General features: G+C 38.0%; 1 protein-coding gene across 10 annotated transcripts in view; it reads left to right on the top strand.

Moving 5' to 3' along the window:
- Rbcn-3A (rabconnectin-3 alpha) overlaps nucleotides 1-26,028 on the top strand; it is a 237,540-nt gene extending 211,512 nt beyond the window's left edge. For 7 of the 10 annotated variants that reach the window (XM_070098327.1, XM_070098325.1, XM_070098320.1 and 4 more), the window contains 8 exons: nucleotides 1,795-1,887; nucleotides 7,798-7,858; nucleotides 9,556-9,764; nucleotides 18,782-18,926; nucleotides 22,083-22,216; nucleotides 22,962-23,045; nucleotides 24,129-24,341; nucleotides 24,491-26,028. In XM_070098327.1, coding sequence (XP_069954428.1) covers nucleotides 1,795-1,887; nucleotides 7,798-7,858; nucleotides 9,556-9,764; nucleotides 18,782-18,926; nucleotides 22,083-22,216; nucleotides 22,962-23,045; nucleotides 24,129-24,326 — 924 coding nt within the window. In that variant the 3' untranslated portion in view covers nucleotides 24,327-24,341; nucleotides 24,491-26,028. The remainder of the gene's footprint in view (nucleotides 1-1,794; nucleotides 1,888-7,797; nucleotides 7,859-9,555; nucleotides 9,765-18,781; nucleotides 18,927-22,082; nucleotides 22,217-22,961; nucleotides 23,046-24,128; nucleotides 24,342-24,490) is intronic. The other 3 variants (XM_070098328.1, XM_070098326.1, XM_070098324.1) reach the window with 1 other exon arrangement.
- Nucleotides 26,029-26,390: the final 362 nt, after the last annotated feature.

Genomic DNA, 26,390 nt, shown 5'->3' with positions numbered 1-26,390 from the left:
TTGTAAAAGTCTGGCTACCACATCTCATATTTATGTTTATTTATTCTATTGTGAGGTGTATTTATCATCTTTATATGTTATGTATCATGTTTATTACATAATTTTGAAAAAAATATCATGGATGGAGTAATGAAAATGTGTATATTAACGTAATATACGACATTTAATGAGACTCGATTATTATCATTTCTAATATGATGTCTCGAGACATAAGACACTCTTACTGATTTTAATGTGTACCTGCATGCCAGCACAGTATGTAAGTTTATTTAGGTACAGGTATACATAAGTATAATTATCAGAGTATATATAAAATATGAAATAACTTTTAAAAACACTTGAAATTTTGGAGTTTCCAGACATAATGGAGAGACTTAGTGCTTATGGATCTCGCATAGAATGTAAACAAACCGAGTGGGGCGCGGTGACCGTATTAGAAAGTCAGGTGGAGGGAGCCATATAGAGAGTTTTGGTCATAATTTGAAATGACCGTATTAGTGGAACGCTGCAAAGCGGGGCCATACTGTATTTGTCTTATAAAAGGTTGTCTTATGGCTGTCATTATTTACAATAACTTGATAGATTTGATATAGCAATACAGGACTTCAGCTGTTGCAAACAGCAGTTTGACAAGATCTTTTTTCCTTTTGGTGCTTAATCTAATTTTCTCTCATTGCCATTTCTAGAGCTTTTTTATCAGTTGTTGTTAGCTAGATAGTCTTTGTAGTTTGAGTGCTCTTCCTTGTCATCTTATTTAAATATTGATACACTATTAATTACGCTATCCATCTGTCAGTTTAACCAAGTCTTTGTGTAGGGATTTAGTAAAAAAAAATATTTTACATATGCATTTTGCATCATCCATAGACATTTTTATGCAGGTATTTATTCTCTTGCCAAATCATTAGTATGAATTAGAAATATTATCAGTTCAAGTATTGAACTTTGGAACACTACATGAACATCTACCAGTCATGACATTTCTCTTATCAGTATTTTACATTTTCCTTTCAAACAGAAAGCCTCTTGTCCATTGTAATTACTTTTGGTTTCCCTGTGTAATTATGTGTGCTGTGTGGGCTATAAGATATATATATTGTAACTTTTCTGTTACAGTGCAGGCATTTGTGTTCCATTTACCTTACTTTACTACACTCTTGTCATGACTGTAATTAACAACTTGTTTTTCTTTCATGTTCATTCATATTGTAGTTACTACCAAACACTGATACATCTGTGCAGAGTCGGTGTGTTGTAGTTCCTGCACAACACTGACACTAATACAACTCTTCAGAGATGACAGTACTTGCACATCTCTGGAGAGTCACACCAGCAGATCCTATATTTCATTTCTTTTTCTTTCTTGTGTCTTCTTTACAAAATGCTTCAGGGCCAGTAGTGTACCTTAATCTTTATTATGGTAGCCGTCAAGATGTCTTTTACAAAGATCTAAAATTTCTACTAATGCACATTTTTGATGTGAAAATCATTTAATCCATGTTCTTGTTACATTGTTTACAAGTTTTTATTGTCCCTTCTAAAACAATCATTGGTGATAACGATGTACTGTATATTACTTTAGGCATATTTTAGTACATAACACGGAGCACAGTTCAAGTTTCTTCAAGTTTCTTCAAGTTCTTTTTAAAATGTTTTCCCTTCATACTTCCCCATGTAGCAGAAATATATAGGTTGCCATAGAAATCTTTAAATTTTTCACTCTAGCAATTTCATCAATGTAGAATGCTAGCTTTACTGTGTACTGAGCTGTGTTGTCTCATTAATGCGGCTCAGTTGAAGGAGTTTAAAGGGGTCCATTTCCCTGGCTCCAACAACCCTCGTTTCTGTCGCTTCGTATGGGAACGCAGTCGCCATTGCCTGAAGCCGGTGAGGAATGTTTTACCTTAACAAAAGTTGTTTATTCCCCGTGATTGTGTTTATTTTCTGTTTTGCATTGTATAATAGTGTATTATGGATTGTTACATATTCGTTTTTTATATAAATATACAGTACAGTATATAAAGCAAATGAGGAATTGTGAGAGAGAGTAGTAAAGTCAGCATCTGAATTTATGTTTTAGCAGCTTTGAAATAAAATGTATATAAAATATAAGCATTTTTTAACTCATTGACTTTTTGCCCAAGACAAAGTGACATAGAGAAACAAAGATTCATTTCATTCATATATTCACCTCATCATAAATTCAGTTATGCAGTGAACTACAGCCTCCTCACACAGCCTTCAGAGTGCAAGCAGTGTACCTTCCATCTCCAACATTCTAAGTCAAGCTTACTAGTTTTTCTGAAATCTTTCCTAATGTTACCTTGCTTTCACTCTGACAAGACATCATATTCCAAAAACCACTAGTCTCTGCTCTCTAGACTTAATACATGAATAAATAAGAATGATGTTTAAGGCCGTTTCAGCATTTTGATGCCTCGTATGAGACAGGAAATGAACCCAAAATTTTTGATGAACTGTTATCAAATTCACTAATAGTTATAGAACAAAGGTTAATATACTCAAGGAAAGTGTGGAATTAGGAAGAACATGGGCATCTATTAGGTCATACAGGTAAATAATTTTTGTATACAAGGTTACTAATTATATTTTGTTTTACCAACTTTTGATACATAATACAATACAATACAACTTTCTTTTCTGCAATACTCAAAATGTAGTTTGTGTAATAAAATATTGTTAAGCACAAAAATCTAGTAGCATGCAGTGCAGTATACCTGGTAGTATACTGACCAAGGCTGCTGCTGCTTTGGTCACTTTGTGTGGCCTGTTTGGAGCACGAGCAACTACATCTGAAATAGATATAGATTTGAGCTTCATATATATTTTCTTGTGTAAAACATGAAGAAAAATAAGACCCATCTATATTATTTGATCAAATATGCTAAATAGATATAAGTAACAACTTAGTTTATACATTAAGATAGTGTCAAATCTCTGTTAAGATTGATAGATAAAAAGGACTTATACGAATTATTCTATACTCTAAACTGGCAATGCTGAGTGACCTACATTTTTTTTTTTTTTTTTTTTTTTTTTTTTTTTTTTGTTAATAATAATACCCTAAATCGGTGTGATTGTATTTTGTATAACATGTGATTTGCAGCAACAGAGGGAGGGGCCTGTCAGGAAGAAGGGGTTAATTAAAAGTCCTTGTTCCAATATTTATTTTGTTGTGTTGGTGTAGTAGAGGAGTGAGGTTGTCACCCAGCATGATCTGGCTCAGGTTGTCACCCAGCATGATCTGGCTCAGGTTGTCACCCAGCATGATCTGGCTCAGGTTGTCACCCAGCATGATCTGGCTCAGGTTGTCACCCAGCATGACCTGACTCAGGTTGTCACTCAGCATGACCTGGCTCAGGTTGTCACTCAGCATGACCTGGCTCAGGTTGTCACTCAGCATGACCTGGCTCAGGTTGTCACTCAGCATGACCTGGCTCAGGTTATCACCCAGCATGATCTGGCTCAGGTTGTCACCCAGCATGATCTGGCTCAGGTTGTCACCCAGCATGACCTGGCTCAGATTGTCACCCAGCATGCCCTGGCTCAGATTGTCACCCAGCATGCCCTGGCTCAGGTTGTCACCCAGCATGCCCTGGCTCAGGTTGTCACCCAGCATGCCCTGGCTCACGTTGTCACCCAGCATGCCCTGGCTCAGGTTGTCACCCAGCATGCCCTGGCTCCATCTAACATCATCTAATATATACAATTTACATATAGGAGTTAAAATAAGATAAATGTTAATGGAAGCAATTGAAGCTTGGTGGGAATTATGTGGTTGTATGGCAGCATTCATGATAGTCACAGAAATGAAGGCTCAGCTTCTAGGCTCTGTGAATTAGTTTTTATTTTTTGTCTGCTATACCAACAATATTGATGTTGAGAGTCATACCCTTACATATTATATATACAGAGCCAGATTAAGGCATGGGCTTTAGGAACTGCAGCCAGAGGTCTCCGTTGACTGGAAGACCTCCAGAGATGTTCTCGACTTACAATCTAGTGATGTTTTGGAGAAATTTGTTTCCAAGAAATTATGCAAATTAATTGTAGTTAGTCTTGTAGAAATAAATTTAATATTTAACTTTTTGTCCTTTTGAAAATATCACTGAGGGCCTCACAGCACCTGTAGCCCGAGGGCCTTACACTCTTAATCCAGCTCTGTATATACATGTACAGTAGTCCCCTCGTATCTGCGAGGGATACGTTTTAAGACCTACCGTGGATACCCGAAACCATGGATAGTAGCTAACCCTATATATAAAAGTTGTTTTTCATTTACATATGTACTTATAAAGTTCAATTGATAAATTACACACAATAAGTGGAGAATTATCACTTTTTCACTGATGGAAAGCACTTTTCTGCTTCTCTTAAGTTTTGAAGAACTCCCACCATCACTACTATTATGCTTTGCTGCCATTGTTAAGCAAATCAGGCCACAGTAAGCTCTGGATAACTGAAACTGTGTAAACCAAAGAGATGGATGCAGTTTTGGTTTCCACAGTACAACATTTGTTGTGCTTTTTAAGCTGAGTTAATCAGATAAGCTGAACTGCTCTGAACATGTATATTTTTTTTAATTTTCTCTTGTGTATTACTTAATAGGTATATTTTTGGGAGTTAATGTGGCATATAAATTTTTTATTTTTCATCAAAACTAACTTAACAACTTGACATAACATTGCCAAGATATCATAGGTCAAACTAAATTTAGTACTGTATTAAACATCACTGACATATGTTATAAATTTTATGATGTTTAGACTGATTTTTTGCAAAGTTATTACAACAATGAATTCACAACCTGCTTGTCTGCCAAGCGCTGTTGCCTTATAAGCCAGCCTTACAAGGTCTGCCTAGAGAGTATGTCATACATATACTTTATGCACAGTATATCAAGTAATATGACTTGCAAGTGAGGTCATAATAGGTGACCTCACTGCCAGTACAGTACCATAAGGTTTCCTTCATCTACTTCGTATGTTGACATTCAGGAAGTCTACAATTTCACTTAATTTGTAATGTATTTACAGTGTGGTAGTTTCAACAAGATTGAGTGTTTCCAATCTATATTTTGCTTAAAAATGTTCACATAATGGAAGATGGTCAGGCCTGCTTGTGCACACATGAATTACTTTTGATCAATAATTTGTGTGATAATGTGTCTACCAATTTGTGTAATGTGAGTATTCACACATTAGATACTGATCTGATCAAACAAAAAAAACTGCTGATGTACAAAATTCTCTGTAAATGCTGCAAATACTCCACTGAACACAAGCAATCTATAAGACATTCGTGAGTAAGCTATCATTGCAACTATCTTGCAAGTCGGTATCTCTCAGGGTTAAAGAAAAGTTGACTATAAATGGCATTGAATGTAGGTTTGAGTGTTTAACCATTTGGAGTTTTGGGAGACGACCCATGACTGGTTTTGAGGATAGTTCAACCCCCCATAGCCTGACATGAGGCTAGGTTTCTTTGTTGGCTACCTAGTCAACCAGGCTGTTGTTGCTAGTGGTTTGCAAACTTACATAGCCACCATAAACTGACTGGTATTAAGATATCATGTGCATGGAGTATTTGGACACACACACACACACACACACACACACACACACACACACACACACACACACACACACACACACACACACACACACACACACACACACACACACACACACACACACACACACACACACACACACACACACACACACACACACACACACACACACACACACACACACACACACACACACACACACACACACACACACACACACACACACACACACACACACACACACACACACACACACACACACACACACACACACACACACACACACACACACACACATGCACGTGTGTGTGTGTGTGTATAATGGTCTCAGGCTTGAATTTGCTGCCCATGTTCACCTAGCAGTAAATTAGGTATCTGAGTATTAATCAAGTGTTGTGGGTTGCATCCTGGGATAAGGATCATGAAGATGGGACACCATAAGCATTACTCTGCTTCATTAATCTACAAAAGTAATCTAACACGGATGGCTTGGGAGTCTTGGTAAGTGTATACCTGACTTTGTCAGCTCACACACTGAGCACTGTGATTTGATCCCTGGTACAGGTGGAGCAGGGACATCTGCTGTCCCTGATCACCAAGCAGTAAAATAAATATCTGGGTGTTAGTGGACTGGCATGGGTTGCATCGTGGGGAAAGAAATTGACCTAATTTACCTGAAATGCTCTGCATAATAAGGTACTCTATAACAGTATGTCGTTGTTGTCAGCTATGGTCTGTATACCTTGTACATACATGTAGCAATAAAGGTTATTATTATTATTACAATGAAAGGACACTAAGAACACACACTTTAGACATCTTTGTTAACTATGTGTTAGTCCTGGAACTTTGTTCATGATAAAGGATCTCTTGGATCAAGCACGGTCCCAACACTGAAACGTATCAAATAAAAATATTCTAAGTTTATGTAGTACTTGTGTCATTTCGTCAGTATTATCACTGAAAATATACAGCGGACCCCCAGTTAACGATATTTTTTTTATTCCAGAAGTATGTTCAGGTGCCAGTACTGACTGAATTTATTCCCATAAGGAATATTGTGAAGTAGATTAGTCCATTTCAGACCCCCAAACATACACGTACAAACGCACTTACATAAATACACTTACATAATTGGTTGCATTGGGAGGTGATCGTTAAGCGGGGGTCCACTGTACTTGTCTCCGTCAGTTGTCACTTGTGCTAAAAAAAATATGTTTTATGTAACATTATGGCATAAGTTTCAATAAGTTGTTGTTTTTCCATTTATGTTCTTTTAAGATATGGAGCTACTTAATTCATTAATAAAGATTATCATCCTGGACTTGATATTGGCTTTACTACAAATTGTTTTCCTCATCCTATGTAAAGTTTCATTAACTTTTGATAATATACTCACATCATTTAATGAGTCTTGAGTTTTGGTCACTTAAATGAATTAATGTGGTGCAGCTGTGTGTATTTTGATTTCTGTGTAGCATGTCGTCACTTCTGTGGTAAAGAACGTTTCAGAATGACTTGGGTAGAGGCACTGTTTTCCTTTATTAAACTTTACTCACTTTATTTTTATTACTGTCCTTATAAATTTTACATTTTTTGCCCAGCTCCTATATTAGCTTTTACCAAAACCATGGAAAGTTATGCATGAGGTGTAGTAGATAAGTACTGTGCTGTATGTACTATACATAATTATAATTATATTACAAGTATTTTAGTTCATGTAAATGGTGTATGAGGTTTATACCCAGATTACAATTTGTTCACAAAACTATCTGGTTACAGTAGAGTAGGTGATATGAAGGATATTGTAGCCTTGGTATATCTCTCTCTTGATAAACTTAATGCATCTGCATGTTTATCTGTAAGAATGCTAGTACAGTGGTACCCCGAGTTTTATACAGCTCCCAACTCGAACAGTTATGTAAGTGTATTATTGTAAGTGCTTTTGTAAGTGAATTTTTGGGGGTCTAAAACGGACAAATCTAATTTACATTATTCCTTATGGGAACAAATTCATTCGGTAACATCTCTCGAACAGCCTTCTGGAACGAATTATGTATGAAACTCAGGGTACCACTGTATAGGTGTTTCTCATTTTCATTTTCAAGAAATGAAATTAGTTTTATTTCCATGAGATTTCAGTATGCAGAGTAGTCATTGGAGGCTTCATTTCAATTGAGATTCTTGTTGTTTACATTTTCTAGTTGCTGTGTCATCGTATAGAAGGAACCCGCCGGATGACGTCTCATCCTGTCTTGCCGCTGTGTAAGTTATTCTTCTTTTTGTATTTTTGTTATCTACTTATGTTCTAACATTAAAACAAACTTTATTTTTATAAATTATAGTACACTATGTGTGTGACCCTTGTGGGTTTACTGCTTAGTTTTGATTGTAATAATAATATAGTACACTACACAATTGACTCAAGATTAATTGACATGTATAAACTATATTATGGAAAGCCAGAGCATTTTAAGCAGCCTTAATATTAACTTATACTTACTGGACATTTGTGCAATTTAGATTGGTTTATTAGAATGTTATGGTTTGCAAAATACTTTAGCACTTTTGTTTATGATTTGTGAAATTTTGAGATCTTGTGTAACAGTTTAGTATAATAGTTGTATTGTTGAATACTGAGGTAGAACATAGTTGGACAAAATAATATGAATAGTTTTTTTTTATGTACCATTTTTTATTTTATCATGGAGTTGATCCTCCATTTGCAACTAAAACAGCACCAATTCATCGAGGAATTGATTCATATAGCATTTGAACAGTATCCAGGGAAATTTTGAGTCATTCCTCAAGCAAAACTTGCTCTAACTCTTCCAAAAACAATGGTGGAGGAAACTGGTTCCTGGCTTGCTGTTCCGAGTGACCCTACAGTTGCTCGGTAATATTTAGATCCGGTGATTGTGGGGCCAATCCAAATGTTCGACTTCACTTTCATGTTCATGACAATTTTGAACAGTTCTAGCAGGTTCCTTGATGCTGGTGAGGGGCTCTTGATCCAAGGATCTGGATTTATCATCTTCCTTCAATTGAACCTGAATACCTCCCAATGACCTCTGTTGTGGCTGAGAGGGTAACTTTTACATCTTCTGGGAGGAAGTTCTTAATTTTAGGGCCGTCTGTTTGCATGAAGTTGCTGTAAAGGTTAAGTTGAGCATTGGATATACCAGAGTCTTGACACTTAAGTCTTGTATTGTGTTGTGTTGCAGCTCTCCATGAAGAGTTAGAGCTCTGGGTTGAAGTTTATTCTCTGTATATAAATTGCATAGTGTGTTGTATATTGAGTAATTTGAGACTTTGGAATAATAATGCAGTATAATTTTCTCATGTCATCTATGTCTTCAGTTTTCACTTGTGCTTTTTACTTTGTGGACAAACTAATGGCTTTCATTTTAAGTAGTATACTGCACTTGCCTTTATTCCGTAATGTTTAGACATTTCATAGACTTTTCTAGTTTTGTTGAGTTGTTGCTATCATTGTTCAGTCATCTGCATATCTGACTGTCTCTTCTAGTTTTGTCAAGTTGTTGCTATCATTGTTCAGTCATCTGCATATCTGACTGTCTCTTCTAGTTTTCCTCCAAGATGTACATTTTTATTAATTTATTTTAGGCCATGATTACTTCTTGATCAGGTTTTCCTCAATGACATAATACTCTTATCAGTATAGTGTCAACTACTGCTGCTTTACATAATGCATTTCTGCATTATTAACCAAAAATAAAGCCTTAAACTCCTACATTTTGCCCATTTTTAAATAAATTGTGTCTAAAGTTATTGTAATAAAAAATCAGTCTGTAGTTATTTGCATTATTTTTGTTTTCCAGGGAGATACCTTATCCATTTTGTTTTGTAAACCAACATACAGTGCCCTGCTAAGGCTGTGTTTTTATTTGCTAAATTATGGTTTTGCTACTGCTTAATACACGAGGCATATTATCTTGTAGACCTGCTAGGGTGTCAGGATGGCTCTGTGGTTGTTAGAGAGTGGCACCATAGTGCAGTTGTAGCTCGACCTCGTCCGGGTGGCACGTTTGCTAAGGTGGCCAGAGTGCAGTTCAACCAGCAAGGTAACAAGTTTGGAGTCATTGATGGTGATGGAAACTTGTCTCTGTACCAGCTGGGACTGGCATCACAAGTCAACAAACCTTTCTATGTAAGTAATTTATATATTTTCAATTTTCCTCTGAAATACCATAAAAATGCATATAGCCAGGAACCTTTTTCATATTTGATAATCTCCTAATTGGTGAAATATTGTACATATACATGAAATATTTTTTTCTGTATACCACCATTGTTGGATTATTGTCATATATCCAGGTAATATCATATTGTAGAATAATTCTTGTGAATTTTGTATTGCATTTGCATATAAATTAACCATACAATATTGTTTATTTTATTTTTGACATTCTGACTTAGTTATTTGTTATTATTATCACACTGGCCGATTCCCACCAAGGCAGGGTGGCCCGAAAAAGAAAAACTTTCACCATCATTCACTCCATCACTGTCTTGCCAGAAGGGTGCTTTACACTACAGTTTTTAAACTGCAACATTAACACCCCTCCTTCAGAGTGCAGGCACTGTACTTCCCATCTCCAGGACTCAAGTCCGGCCTGCCGGTTTCCCTGAATCCCTTCATAAATGTTACTTTGCTCACACTCCAACAGCACGTCAAGTATTAAAAACCATTTGTCTCCATTCACTCCTATCAAACACGCTCACGCATGCCTGCTGGAAGTCCAAGCCCCTCGCACACAAAACCTCCTTTACCCCCTCCCTCCAACCCTTCCTAGGCCGACCCCTACCCCGCCTTCCTTCCACTACAGACTGATACACTCTTGAAGTCATTCTGTTTCGCTCCATTCTCTCTACATGTCCGAACCACCTCAACAACCCTTCCTCAGCCCTCTGGACAACAGTTTTGGTAATCCCGCACCTCCTCCTAACTTCCAAACTACGAATTCTCTGCATTATATTCACACCACACATTGCCCTCAGACATGACATCTCCACTGCCTCCAGCCTTCTCCTCGCTGCAACATTCATCACCCACGCTTCACACCCATATAAGAGCGTTGGTAAAACTATACTCTCATACATTCCCCTCTTTGCCTCCAAGGACAAAGTTCTTTGTCTCCACAGACTCCTAAGTGCACCACTCACTCTTTTTCCCTCATCAATTCTATGATTCACCTCATCTTTCATAGACCCATCCGCTGACACGTCCACTCCCAAATATCTGAATACGTTCACCTCCTCCATACTCTCTCCCTCCAATCTGATATTCAATCTTTCATCACCTAATCTTTTTGTTATCCTCATAACCTTACTCTTTCCTGTATTCACCTTTAATTTTCTTCTTTTGCACACCCTACCAAATTCATCCACCAATCTCTGCAACTTCTCTTCAGAATCTCCCAAGAGCACAGTGTCATCAGCAAAGAGCAGCTGTGACAACTCCCACTTTGTGTGTGATTCTTTATCTTTTAACTCCACGCCTCTTGCCAAGACCCTCGCATTTACTTCTCTTACAACCCCATCTATAAATATATTAAACAACCACGGTGACATCTAAATAGCTCTTGTTCTTTTTTATTTCTTCTATTGTCCATGGGGAAGTGGAAAAGAATCTTTCCTCCGTAAGCCATGCGTGTCGTATGAGGCGACTAAAATGCCGGGAGCAATGGGCTAGTAACCCCTTCTCCTGTATACAATTACTAAAAAAGAGAAGAAGAAAAACTTTATAAAACTGGGTTGCTTAAATGTGCGTGGATGTAGTGCGGATGACAAGAAACAGATGATTGCTGATGTTATGAATGAAAAGAAGTTGGATGTCCTGGCCCTAAGCGAAACAAAGCTGAAGGGGGTAGGAGAATTTCAGTGGGGGGAAATAAATGGGATTAAATCTGGAGTATCTGAGAGAGTTAGAGCAAAGGAAGGGGTAGCAGTAATGTTAAATGATCAGTTATGGAAGGAGAAAAGAGAATATGAATGTGTAAATTCAAGAATTATGTGGATTAAAGTAAAGGTTGGATGCGAGAAGTGGGTCATAATAAGCGTGTATGCACCTGGAGAAGAGAGGAATGCAGAGGAGAGAGAGAGATTTTGGGAGATGTTAAGTGAATGTATAGGAGCCTTTGAACCAAGTGAGAGAGTAATTGTGGTAGGGGACTTGAATGCTAAAGTAGGAGAAACTTTTAGAGAGGGTGTGGTAGGTAAGTTTGGGGTGCCAGGTGTAAATGATAATGGGAGCCCTTTGATTGAACTTTGTATAGAAAGGGGTTTAGTTATAGGTAATACATATTTTAAGAAAAAGAGGATAAATAAGTATACACGATATGATGTAGGGCGAAATGACAGTAGTTTGTTGGATTATGTATTGGTAGATAAAAGACTGTTGAGTAGACTTCAGGATGTACATGTTTATAGAGGGGCCACAGATATATCAGATCACTTTCTAGTTGTAGCTACACTGAGAGTAAAAGGTAGATGGGATACAAGGAGAATAGAAGCATCAGGGAAGAGAGAGGTGAAGGTTTATAAACTAAAAGAGGAGGCAGTTAGGGTAAGATATAAACAGCTATTGGAGGATAGATGGGCTAATGAGAGCATAGGCAATGGGGTCGAAGAGGTATGGGGTAGGTTTAAAAATGTAGTGTTAGAGTGTTCAGCAGAAGTTTGTGGTTACAGGAAAGTGGGTGCAGGAGGGAAGAGGAGCGATTGGTGGAATGATGATGTAAAGAGAGTAGTAAGGGAGAAAAAGTTAGCATATGAGAAGTTTTTACAAAGTAGAAGTGATGCAAGAAGGGAAGAGTATATGGAGAAAAAGAGAGAAGTTAAGAGAGTGGTGAAGCAATGTAAAAAGAGAGCAAATGAGAGAGTGGGTGAGATGTTATCAACAAATTTTGTTGAAAATAAGAAAAAGTTTTGGAGTGAGATTAACAAGTTAAGAAAGCCTAGAGAACAAATGGATTTGTCAGTTAAAAATAGGAGAGGAGAGTTATTAAATGGAGAGTTAGAGGTATTGGGAAGATGGAAGGAATATTTTGAGGAATTGTTAAATGTTGATGAAGATAGGGAAGCTGTGATTTCGTGTATAGGGCAAGGAGGAATAACATCTTGTAGGAGTGAGGAAGAGCCAGTTGTGAGTGTGGGGGAAGTTCGTGAGGCAGTAGGTAAAATGAAAGGGGGTAAGGCAGCCGGGATTGATGGGATAAAGATAGAAATGTTAAAAGCAGGTGGGGATATAGTTTTGGAGTGGTTGGTGCAATTATTTAATAAATGTATGGAAGAGGGTAAGGTACCTAGGGATTGGCAGAGAGCATGCATAGTTCCTTTGTATAAAGGCAAAGGGGATAAAAGAGAGTGCAAAAATTATAGGGGGATAAGTCTCTTGAGTGTACCTGGTAAAGTGTATGGTAGAGTTATAATTGAAAGAATTAAGAGTAAGACGAAGAATAGGATAGCAGATGAACAAGGAGGCTTTAGGAAAGGTAGGGGGTGTGTGGACCAGGTGTTTACAGTGAAACATATAAGTGAACAGTATTTAGATAAGGCTAAAGAGGTCTTTGTGGCATTTATGGATTTGGAAAAGGCGTATGACAGGGTGGATAGGGGGGCAATGTGGCAGATGTTGCAAGTGTATGGTGTAGGAGGTAGGTTACTGAAAGCAGTGAAGAGTTTTTACGAGGATAGTGAGGCTCAAGTTAGAGTATGTAGGAAAGAGGGAAATTTTTTCCCAGTAAAAGTAGGCCTTAGACAAGGATGTGTGATGTCACCGTGGTTGTTTAATATATTTATAGATGGGGTTGTAAGAGAAGTAAATGCGAGGGTCTTGTCAAGAGGCGTGGAGTTAAAAGATAAAGAATCACACACAAAGTGGGAGTTGTCACAGCTGCTCTTTGCTGATGACACTGTGCTCTTGGGAGATTCTGAAGAGAAGTTGCAGAGATTGGTAGATGAATTTGGTAGGGTGTGCAAAAGAAGAAAATTAAAGGTGAATACAGGAAAGAGTAAGGTTATGAGGATAACAAAAAGATTAGGTGATGAAAGATTGAATATCAGATTGGAGGGAGAGAGTATGGAGGAGGTGAACGTATTCAGATATTTGGGAGTGGACGTGTCAGCGGATGGGTCTATGAAAGATGAGGTGAATCATAGAATTGATGAGGGAAAAAGAGTGAGTGGTGCACTTAGGAGTCTGTGGAGACAAAGAACTTTGTCCTTGGAGGCAAAGAGGGGAATGTATGAGAGTATAGTTTTACCAACGCTCTTATATGGGTGTGAAGCGTGGGTGATGAATGTTGCAGCGAGGAGAAGGCTGGAGGCAGTGGAGATGTCATGTCTGAGGGCAATGTGTGGTGTGAATATAATGCAGAGAATTCGTAGTTTGGAAGTTAGGAGGAGGTGCGGGATTACCAAAACTGTTGTCCAGAGGGCTGAGGAAGGGTTGTTGAGGTGGTTCGGACATGTAGAGAGAATGGAGCGAAACAGAATGACTTCAAGAGTGTATCAGTCTGTAGTGGAAGGAAGGCGGGGTAGGGGTCGGCCTAGGAAGGGTTGGAGGGAGGGGGTAAAGGAGGTTTTGTGTGCGAGGGGCTTGGACTTCCAGCAGGCATGCGTGAGCGTGTTTGATAGGAGTGAATGGAGACAAATGGTTTTTAATACTTGACGTGCTGTTGGAGTGTGAGCAAAGTAACATTTATGAAGGGATTCAGGGAAACCGGCAGGCCGGACTTGAGTCCTGGAGATGGGAAGTACAGTGCCTGCACTCTGAAGGAGGGGTGTTAATGTTGCAGTTTAAAAACTGTAGTGTAAAGCACCCTTCTGGCAAGACAGTGATGGAGTGAATGATGGTGAAAGTTTTTCTTTTTCGGGCCACCCTGCCTTGGTGGGAATCGGCCGGTGTGATAATAAAAAAAAAAAATAAAAAAAAAACCACGGTGACATCACACATCCTTGTCTAAGGCCTACTTTTACTGGGAAAAAATTTCCCTCTTTCCTACATACTCTAACTTGAGCCTCACTATCCTCGTAAAAACTCTTCACTGCTTTCAGTAACCTACCTCCTACACCATACACTTGCAACATCTGCCACATTGCCCCCCTATCCACCCTGTCATACGCCTTTTCCAAATCCATAAATGCCACAAAGACCTCTTTAGCCTTATCTAAATACTGTTCACTTATATGTTTCACTGTAAACACCTGGTCCACACACCCCCTACCTTTCCTAAAGCCTCCTTGTTCATCTGCTATCCTATTCTCCGTCTTACTCTTAATTCTTTCAATTATAACTCTACCATACACTTTACCAGGTACACTCAACAGACTTATCCCCCTATAATTTTTGCACTCTCTTTTGTCCCCTTTGCCTTTATACAAAGGAACTATGCATGCTCTCTGCCAATCCCTAGGTACCTTACCCTCTTCCATACATTTATTAAATAATTGCACCAACCACTCCAAAACTATATCCCCACCTGCTTTTAACATTTCTATCTTTATCCCATCAATCCCGGCTGCCTTACCCCCTTTCATTTTACCTACTGCCTCACGAACTTCCCCCACACTCACAACTGGCTCTTCCTCACTCCTACAAGATGTTATTCCTCCTTGCCCTATACACGAAATCACAGCTTCCCTATCTTCATCAACATTTAACAATTCCTCAAAATATTCCCTCCATCTTCCCAATACCTCTAACTCTCCATTTAATAACTCTCCTCTCCTATTTTTAACTGACAAATCCATTTGTTCTCTAGGCTTTCTTAACTTGTTAATCTCACTCCAAAACTTTTTCTTATTTTCAACAAAATTTGTTGATAACATCTCACCCACTCTCTCATTTGCTCTCTTTTTACATTGCTTCACCACTCTCTTAACTTCTCTCTTTTTCTCCATATACTCTTCCCTCCTTGCATCACTTCTACTTTGTAAAAACTTCTCATATGCTAACTTTTTCTCCCTTACTACTCTCTTTACATCATCATTCCACCAATCGCTCCTCTTCCCTCCTGCACCCACTTTCCTGTAACCACAAACTTCTGCTGAACACTCTAACACTACATTTTTAAACCTACCCCATACCTCTTCGACCCCATTGCCTATGCTCTCATTAGCCCATCTATCCTCCAATAGCTGTTTATATCTTACCCTAACTGCCTCCTCTTTTAGTTTATAAACCTTCACCTCTCTCTTCCCTGATGCTTCTATTCTCCTTGTATCCCATCTATCTTTTACTCTCAGTGTAGCTACAACTAGAAAGTGATCTGATATATCTGTGGCCCCTCTATAAACATGTACATCCTGAAGTCTACTCAACAGTCTTTTATCTACCAATACATAATCCAACAAACTACTGTCATTTCGCCCTACATCATATCTTGTATACTTATTTATCCTCTTTTTCTTAAAATATGTATTACCTATAACTAAACCCCTTTCTATACAAAGTTCAATCAAAGGGCTCCCATTATCATTTACACCTGGCACCCCAAACTTACCTACCACACCCTCTCTAAAAGTTTCTCCTACTTTAGCATTCAAGTCCCCTACCACAATTACTCTCTCACTTGGTTCAAAGGCTCCTATACATTCACTTAACATCTCCCAAAATCTCTCTCTCTCCTCTGCATTCCTCTCTTCTCCAGGTGCATACACGCTTATTATGACCCACTTCTCGCATCCAACCTTTACTTTAATCCACATAATTCTTGAATTTACACATTCATATTCTCTTTTCTCCTTCCATAACTGATCATTTAACATTACTGCTACCCCTTCCTTTGCTCTAACTCTCTCAGATACTCCAGATTTAATCCCATTTATTTCCCCCCACTGAAACTCTCCTACCCCTTTCAGCTTTGTTTCGCTTAGGGCCAGGACATCCAACTTCTTTTCATTCATAACATCAGCAATCATCTGTTTCTTGTCATCCGCACTACATCCACGCACATTTAAGCAACCCAGTTTTATAAAATTTTTCCTTCTTCTCTTTTTTAGTAATTGTATACAGGAGAAGGGGTTACTAGCCCATTGCTCCCGGCATTTTAGTCGCCTCATACGACACGCATGGCTTACGGAGGAAAGATTCTTTTCCACTTCCCCATGGACAATAGAAGAAATAAAAAAGAACAAGAGCTATGTAGAAAAGGGAGAAAAACCTAGATGTATGTATATATATATATGCATGTGCGTGTCTGTGAAGTGTGACCAAAGTGTAAGTAGGAGTAGCAAGATATCCCTGTTATCTTAGCGTGTTTATGAGACAGAAAAAGAAAACCAGCAATCCTACCATCATGCAAAACAGTTACAGGTTTTTGTTTCACAGTCATCTGACTTAGTGTGATATAAAAAAAATAGTAATGTAAACTTGTGTTTAGTCTTTACATACCCTCACTTTTGTTCCTTGAACCCTTTCACTCCTGTGCTGTGACACTACGCCATGAGCTCAGCTCACTCAGATAAGCTATGAGCAGTAAATTTAGGCCTAGATATGAGAGAATGGGTCTATGTGATAAATGTGCACCATTTAAAAAAATCCTGCAGCATGTAGTGCATAATGAGGAAAAAAAGAAAACTGTGACCATGTTTTCTGTTTAAAACACCAACTTTACAGTCTATGTTTGTATGGTTTTTCTGGTTGTATTCTCAGTTTCCTGGTCTCATTTTATAGAATGAAGATATATTACAGAAACAGAAATGATTTTGATTGGTTTCAGGGTTGAAAATAGCTTGAATTGAGTTCAAAGTAGTGTGAGCGTGTTCGATAGGAGTGAATGGAGATGAATGGTATTTGGGACCTGACGAGCTGTTGGAGTGTGATCAGGGTAATATTTAGTGAAGGGATTCAGGGAAACCAGTTATTTTTATATAGCTGGACTTGAGTCCTGGAAATGGGAAGTACAATGTCTGCACTTTAAAGGAGGGGTTTGGGATATTGGCAGTTTGGAGGGATATGTTGTGTATCTTTATACTGTACTTCTAAGCTGTTGTGTTCTGAGCACCTCTACAAAAACAGTGATTATGTGTGAGTGAGGTGAAAGTGTTGAATGATGATGAAAGTATTTTCTTTTTGGGGATTTTCTTTCTTTTTTGGGTCACCCTGCCTCGTTGGGAGACGGCTGACTTGTTAAAAAAAAAAAAAATTCAAGAGCTAACAAATCATGTCACTTGTCCAATACACATCCAACTGGTAGGTTTAATATGCATTCAGAAATGCACTAATATCATTTGCATAAGAGAATCATCTATTTTTGTGTGAATAAAAAAACAAAATGGAATTCATGTGTAAAGCCTGGGAATGTAACTGATATACAGATGAAATGTTATTTTAGTGCCAGAATGTCTTCAATGTTTATTCTGGTCTCTATTTTGCAACTGGAATATTTTGAAATTTATGAAATTGACCAAATTACGTACCATTTTCTAATCACTTTATTGGGTAGTTGAAATAGTTGATTGGGTGATTTCTTGTGCTTAGTCAATAAACTGGAAGACATACTAGTGAAATAGCTAAGAATTTGCTTGACTGGAACAGTGTAGTAATTGGCCTAAAATAGGAATCAATGCATAAATATTGCTGATGCAGCAAAATTTGCAAAAGTGTAATTTCATCACTTTTCCATAAGATTTCATACTTTCTCCTTTATTACCTTCAGAAAAAGATTCTCTACCATTTCATAAGAAAAAATATAAATTTTTGTTGAAAATTCTTGGACATTATGAAAAAGTTTCAGATCTGGACAGTGAGAGAGTTAATGTTTAGTCTTCACATACCCCTCACTTTTATTCATTTAATGTTTAGTCTTCACTTTTTTTGTTCCTTTAATGGGAGGAGTTGGGATCTGAAACCCATAAGGGGACAGAAATTAGAAAAAAAAGAAAAAAGATTAGGAGTGTTTATTTCGACCTGTGCCAAAGACCCACTTCACACTGACTTAAGTGTTTGTGTCTCAACTTTTCACATTACTGTTGATAATTCCTTTCAGAGCTTATATGCACAACTTTCATAATGTTTTGAAAACAAGAATTTTATTTTTAATACATTGGTAGAGCTCTCATGGCTTATATTTTTCCATGCATGTACACTAATGTTCTTACCCTGCACATTAATATCTCTTGACACTAAGATTATTACTTGTTATTATTGGTCATTGTCAGACACACCAGTGCCACAACAAGCATGGAAGTGACTTTGTGTTTGTGGGGTCGTCAAGTCTCCTTGCTACAGCTGGACAGTCATCAGAACATCGTAATGTAGCTCTCTGGGATACATTACTGCCACAGAGGAAAGCTAATGTTGTATGTGAGTATTTGCTGAGCTATGTCTGTAATGTGCAACAAACTTTCTTCTCATTCAAGTGCATTGTTGCACTAAATCATACACTACTATTTCATAACAAATACCTGTATCATAAATTATAAACCAGCTTTTTAATGTATCTGTGTGCATGTGTTACAATAAATGCTGTAATTAAACTGAATTAGCAAGCTTGCATGAATATTGATAAATGGGTTGCATGCTATCCAGTTTTTTAATAATATGTATAGATCAGGGTAAAAGTCAATTTGTACTCGAGTCCCTGAAACCTGTCCCCTGTTTTGTTTGTAGATCATGGAGAAAAGTTGGTGGGAGTGAGATTAAGACAACTTTTCCATCCATCATGACTCACAAAATTGTAATAACACAGTTGCAAACAAACTGTGGTGTTTTAAGATTCACTCACCATGGGTTCAAACCTCACCTATTCTGTGGGGTTGTTTTCCATCCAGTCTGTGCTTCACCCAACCTCACTAATCTGCAGTCCGAATTCTTTAAACTGTGGGAGCCACATACTGGCTTGGTTGGTTTAAACTAATGTAACCTGCTTACCTTAAGAATTGTGGGCTAGAATTCTTCCCCCCTCCCCCTCCCACAAGCCATGTGTGTCATAAAAGCTGATAAAAATGCTGGGAGCAACAGGCTAGTAACTCTTTCTGTATTCAGTTACTAGAAAGTTGAAGATGATGATTTTGAAACTGGTGGGTGTGGGTGGGTGGGTGTGGGTGTGTGTGTGGGGGGTGGGGGTGGGGGGGGTGAGGTACAGGTAAATGTGCAAAATAAACAGTGTAGACATTCCTAGCACTAAAACATTTCCTCTGTTCATTAATTACATCGCCAAGCCATGTGCCATCCATTTTGAATTCATAATCTCACAAAAATAGAAGATTTCTCTTTCCCGGTTAATAAAATACAACCAGGAATGATTGTTCAAGGTTTATGACATCCCAATTATTGAATCAGGCCTATTAAATCCACAAAACAGACCGAGAGGTGTAGGGAGGGCCTTGTCTTTCCTCAGGAAAATTGCCAAACTTGAATATTTCAGCTACTTTGAACCATATCAAGCTGCTTCCAGTCCTGAAACTAAACAAAATGTCTTTATTTCAGTATTATGTCTTCCATTCTATCGAATGATGCTAAGAAACAGCCAAGAAAGCCATAAAAACCATCCTAGAAAACACCTCAAAGTCACTGTTTTAAACCAAACACATGGTCAGAGTTTTGCTTTTCCGATCATGCACTGCATGGGATTGGATTTTTATGCTGTGCACACATGAAAGACCTAGGAGTAATTATGTTGGCGGACCTTTCTTTCAAAGAACACAAAGCAAATGTCGCAACAGCCAGGAAGATGACTGGGTAGATAATGGGAACTTGTTCAGTGTTAAGGGCCCCATTCAGGGCAGGAGGGATATCAGAGCTGGAACAGATACAGAGATCATTTATGGCCTGCATAGACCCAATAAAGCATTTACATTACTGGGAATTTGTACTCATTGGAGCAGATGAGAGAGAGATGCATGATATTATATACAGTACCTGGAAAGTACATATGTACTTGAGGGTCTGGTCTCAAACCTGCCCACTGCCATAACAGCATACAGGAGTGTGAGATATGGAAGAAAGTGTAAAATAAACACAGTGAAAAGCAGGGGTGCTGTGGGCCCCATAAGCAAACATTATACCAACATGCGTGGACCCAGGCTCAACATCTTACCAGACGATATCAGGAACACTGTTGGAACAAGTGTAGAAGTCTTCAAGAGGAAACTGGACAAGTATCTTTAGCAGGTGCCAGATCAACCAGGCTGTGATGGATATGTGTGCCAGCAGACCACTAGCAGCAAAAGCCTGGTTAACCTAGCAAATGCCAGACAAGCTTGGCCCAAGGCCAGGCTCCATGAGTAGAAAAACTCTTGGAACTCATCAAAGGTAAACAATCACCACAAAGACCCATTCTTTCATATTTAGGCCAAAATTTACCACTCACAACTTTTAAGTAAACTGAGCTCATGACTAAGAACTACTTGAGGGACCCTGGCTTCAATTAAGTAAACTGAGCTCATGACTAAGAACTACTTGAGGGACCCTGGCTTCAATTAAGTAAACTGAGCTCATGACTAAGAACTACTTGAGGGACCCTGGCTTCAATTAAGTAAACTGAGCTCATGACTAAGAACTACTTGAGGGACCCTGGCTTCAATTAAGTAAACTGAGCTCATGACTAAGAACTACTTGAGGGACCCTGGCTTCAATTAAGTAAACTGAGCTCATGACTAAGAACTACTTGAGGGACCCTGGCTTCAATTAAGTAAACTGAGCTCATGACTAAGAACTACTTGAGGGACCCTGGCTTCAATTAAGTAAACTGAGCTCATGACTAAGAACTACTTGAGGGACCCTGGCTTCAATTAAGTAAACTGAGCTCATGACTAAGAACTACTTGAGGGACCCTGGCTTCAATTAAGTAAACTGAGCTCATGACTAAGAACTACTTGAGGGACCCTGGCTTCAATTAAGTAAACTGAGCTCATGACTAAGAACTACTTGAGGGACCCTGGCTTCAATTATGTAATTCTATGTGATGGCTACTGAAAGGATTAAAAGATGTGGGGTCACCAAAGGTGTAATTAAGAGGGCTGGGGAGGGAATGTTAAGGTATTTTGGGCATGTAGAGAGGATGAAGAGGGAGAGGATTATGAAGAGGTTGTATGAATCTGGGGTAGAAGGTGGGAGAGGTAAGGTAGTCCTAGGAAAGGTTGGAGGGAGGAGATCAAGGAGGTTTAGAGTTTCAGGGTTTTGAGCATTTAGGTTGTGTAGGCATGTTAGATAGGAGTGAATGGAAGAAAGTGGTTTTCAACAGATGCAACGTTGTGTTTGCAAGGTAACTTTTATGAAGAGATGCAGGGTAACTGGTTAGTGTGCTTGTTGAAAAACAGTGTAATGCTCCTGTAGTATTGTAGAATATGTCCTCTTTGATTTATTAAATATATTTTAAGGATTCACTTAATGCAGTATGCATTTCACCTGCTCCCCCCTCTCCCCTCCTCTCCCCCCTCTCCCCCCAAGAAACTGTCAAAACAAGAAAGAAAAAAAATGTTATCTTCCTCCTTTGATAGTATTCCTTTTCTTTGACAGCTTGGAATTGTCATGAAAGTGGTGCCTCAGCATTGCTGTTTGCCCCTCAGCACCAAGTGATTCTTTCAGCTGGCAAGAAAGGTACTGTCTGCATCTTTGATGTTAGACAGCGGACTCTGAGACACAAGTTTCAGGTATGATATTTTCTCATCAGAAATGTAAAACTACACTTAGGTATGTTTAGTACAGGCAAAACTTTAAACATTAACAAGTCACACGTTGTCAGGAGTAAATACCCTTCAGTAAATCTACCATACCACAAAGATAGGTAGAATACTCTTGGGGCTGTGGTTGGATTCCACCCCACCTATGTTGCAAATGTAAGAATAGTGGAAAGGATGAACCTAACCTTCATTAAATTCTCAAGAATAGGCACTTTATTAAGATGTTTCACTTGGAGATTTATAAAGAAAATCTGTCTGCCTGTTGGAGCTAATTCTTGGTTGACAATTTGGTTAGCACAATATTTTCTCTTCCCTCTTCTTATTATTACTGAGCATAGTTTTTAAGAAACAAAACTTTAATCTCCATCTTTCACTTTTTCCCAGAATCGGTTATTAAACGTGTGTATAAAGAAACAGGTGACTTTTGCAGTGGCAGTAAAGTTGTAGATGAATGAAACGATCTGTCAAGCAACATCATTAAGCTAATATCTTGATTTGTTTCAAGAAGAAAAACATTAGACAAATACATATATCAGTGGGAATGGTTGGGTGTGAGAAGGATCAGACTTTCAGTGTTTTTCCATCTTATGGTTTTGCGAGTTTAAGTATATAACTGTACCAGTATTTATACTAAAGGCAAGAAGAAACATTTCACTTGTAGCATTTAGAGTTTTTAATATTCTGATAAGCTTGTGTTTATATGATAAATTTCTAGGCACATGACGCAGCCATTAAATGTATGGCTCTGGATCAGAGTGAAGAATTCTTCTGTACTGGATCTGCTGATGGAGACATCAAGGTAAGATATTACAGCCATTGAGCCTATATTAAAGCACAGACTATTTATAACATTACCTGCAAACCTGTCATTCCTCATGTCTTTTATAAATACACTGAAACTATAATTGTCTAAAGAGTAATGCATTTGCTAGAAATATAAATAATTAGCATTTGGACAAAGAATATTTGCAAATTGTTGAGAGGAAAGTGTGAATTTAATTATGTTAGAGATTATAGTTATGAAGAAAACATTAATTTTTACACAACAGGCGTCTCCTGCCGAGGCAGGCGACTCCAAAGGAAAAAAAAAATTCACCAACATTCATTCGGTCACTGTCTTTCTAGACTTATGTTGATAATACAATTACCATACACCTCTGACTACAACATCCCTTGGAGGCAGGAAAGGACCTCCAAGACTCAAGTCCGGTTAACTGGTTTCTCAGAATCCTTTCATAAATTACATTGTTCACACGCCCACAGCATGTCCATTGAAAATCACTTATTTCCATTCACTTCCGTCTAACATGCTCTTACAAGTCTGCTAGATGCTCAAGCCCATGAAACTCAATGCTTCTTGTATCCCACCCTTCCAACCATTTCTGTGGTGACCCTTTTCCCTTCTATTTTCCACCCTATTTATACATCCTCTTCATCAACCTGTTCCTTGTCCATCTAAATGCCCAAACCATCTCAGTAACCCATCTTCAGCTCTGTGAATTATACTCTTGGTAACTTCACATTGCCTTTTAATTTCTATGCTTTAAATTCTTTGCATATTCATACCACACAAAGTAAAGCAAGTATTTGGATTTAAAAATGTTCATAAACTTTAATTGATAAGTGAATGTCAGTATCTGATTTGAGGATTATTCTATACTGTGCATTTCAGGTGTGCATGTTAGTTTAGTTTCCTTTGCTTCCCTAATTACACCTTAGTGCCTTAAACACTAGTTAAGGAACTTTGCTTCCTTAATTACTACACCATAGTGCCTTAAACACTGCTATTGAATGAGTAATGGTGAGTGTGTTTCTTCCTTTAAGTTACCTTGCCTTGGTGGAAAGAGGTGAATATGATAAAGTACTGATTTTTGGTTTGTAGGTTTGGGGTCTTTCCATACACAATTTAATCTACAATTTGCCTGGAGAACATTCCCGTTCATCCCTCTTCAAGAATTTGAGTCAAGGTGTAACCCAACTGCAGCTGGATACTAACAACAGACTATTCTCATGTGGTGCTGATGGCTCCATTAAATTAAGGCAGTTACCAGAAAGAGATCTCAACTTCAGCCACATTTAAAGGACTTGCAACAAGGTGAGTTTTAGAATTTGCTGCTTGCTCTAAGGGTATAAAAAGGGCTCTTAGAACCTTACCATGTAAAACAGTTCATAGAACTCTTTCATATTACAAAGGCAGTAGTGCATTTGGGATATATGATTTTTATTCAAAATACTTTGTTTCAGGGAGGATAGTGGAAGTTTTCAGATGCAAGACAGTGTCTACATAATATACTTGGTAACTGCATGATGGACCAGTTCAAGGATTTCAAGTTTCAAACAATTACAGCACTGATTAGTGGGAAAGCATTCAACCGAGTGACTGGGAGGCAATTAATACTTGATTCAGGGAATGGGAGAGCAGCTCCAAGACCTTCGATCAAGAGACTTCGAACATCTAGGCACTTCCTACCTGTTCCCTTTGAAGGGTGCACACAAAAATTTTTAGTGTAGTTGCATTTCTTTATTGTAAGTAGTTATAAAAACTTTCAGAATATAAAATGTGAAGTACTATATATATATACACACACACACACACACACATGCAGTATTCCAGTTTTAACTGTATGATAGTATGTTTTTCTTCCACGTATTTGTTAAAATGGTTGTTGCTAAATTATGAATAATAACAGTATGTACATAATATTTATTTATTGTAATACATGAGCATTAAGTTAGGAAATCTTGTAATGGTAGACGGTATGGAATTACCGACAAGTTATAATCGATACTAACACCCAGATAGCAATCGGAAACTTTAACACGACTACATGCACACTTAGGGGTAATAAGAAAATATTAGAGAAGCTTATTGGCCCATGGTGGGTACCTTTTGAGACACTTGCACATTCAGCAGTGCTGGTAATAGTGGTCAGTAGTTTTTGGCAGTATACCTGGTTGATTATTTATATCTAGAGGTTTTGTCTATTGGAAACTGCCTTGGTTCTCTTTGATGTCTTGATGAGAGCTGTTGCAGTGCCATTTCTTTTGCATTTTTCCATTCTTTTATTACAAATTTTGATTTGGAAAATCTTGTCAGATGGAGGAGTGAATTTCTATATTGGACATGCACATTGTTCCTGTTATCAGTTTGGGCTGCTTCCTTATTCTTGTTATGTATACTTAAGTTCCTGACAATTTTTTCCTCACATAAATATTGTAGTAACCACCACATGGAATATTATAAATACAATATACTGTACCAGCTTCTGTGTAATGGTTATTGTTTTTTCCTTCTAAAGAGGTCACAGGTTTTAGAAAGGTTGCGACAACTATTTTTCTGTCTGCTTCGTTCAGAATGTTCATGATTAGAGGTGAAGAACAAAAAGGCACAATACCGTGACTGGAACAATACACAAATAACCTGCACATATTGAAAATTACACCGTTTCAGTCCATCTTGGACTATTTACAAAATCACACTGTAACCTTAATAGTTAAACAAAAGACAAAACTTGAGAAATGGAGACAATGAGGTTATACTTTTATAAAAAAAAAAAAAAAAAAAAAACTATCAAGTATAAAGTAATAGGATGCAAGAGAAACTATAAAAGAAAATCTGAGTCAGAAACATCTTTCTCTACTAGTTAAAAAATATGAAGTACATCCTTTAAATTCTTTTTAGTAATATCAAAGTTAAAACTACAAAAAAAGAAAAAAAAAAAAACAATTAACACCTAAAACAATTTAACCCTTAAACTGTCCAAACGTAGATCTACGTCCACGTGCGGGGGACTCGGAGCGTAGATCTACGTTTTTTTTTTTTACATGCTTTCAAATGGGGAAAATCAAGGTTGGAGCGCTACGCATGTGAACGTAGATCTACGTTTGGACAGTTTAAGGGTTAATAACCATTTTAAAAGAAATGAACTCTACACAAATAACCCGCACATAGAAGAGAGGAGCTTACGACGTTTCGGTCCGACTTGGACCATTTACAAAGTCACACTAACCAGAAGTGGAGCAGGACAGCTATATATAGGCAGGAAGAGGTGGTGGTAGTGGTAGTGGTAGTGGGGAACTAAGGAGGAGGAGCCAGTCAAATATAAAGAAAGGGGAGCACTGCAAGGGAGCTAGGTGCCCACAG

This window comes from Cherax quadricarinatus, chromosome 62 (assembly GCF_038502225.1).
Source record: "Cherax quadricarinatus isolate ZL_2023a chromosome 62, ASM3850222v1, whole genome shotgun sequence".
Taxonomy (NCBI): Eukaryota; Metazoa; Arthropoda; class Malacostraca; order Decapoda; family Parastacidae; genus Cherax; species Cherax quadricarinatus.
This window is presented reverse-complemented; position numbering and strand designations above follow the sequence as displayed.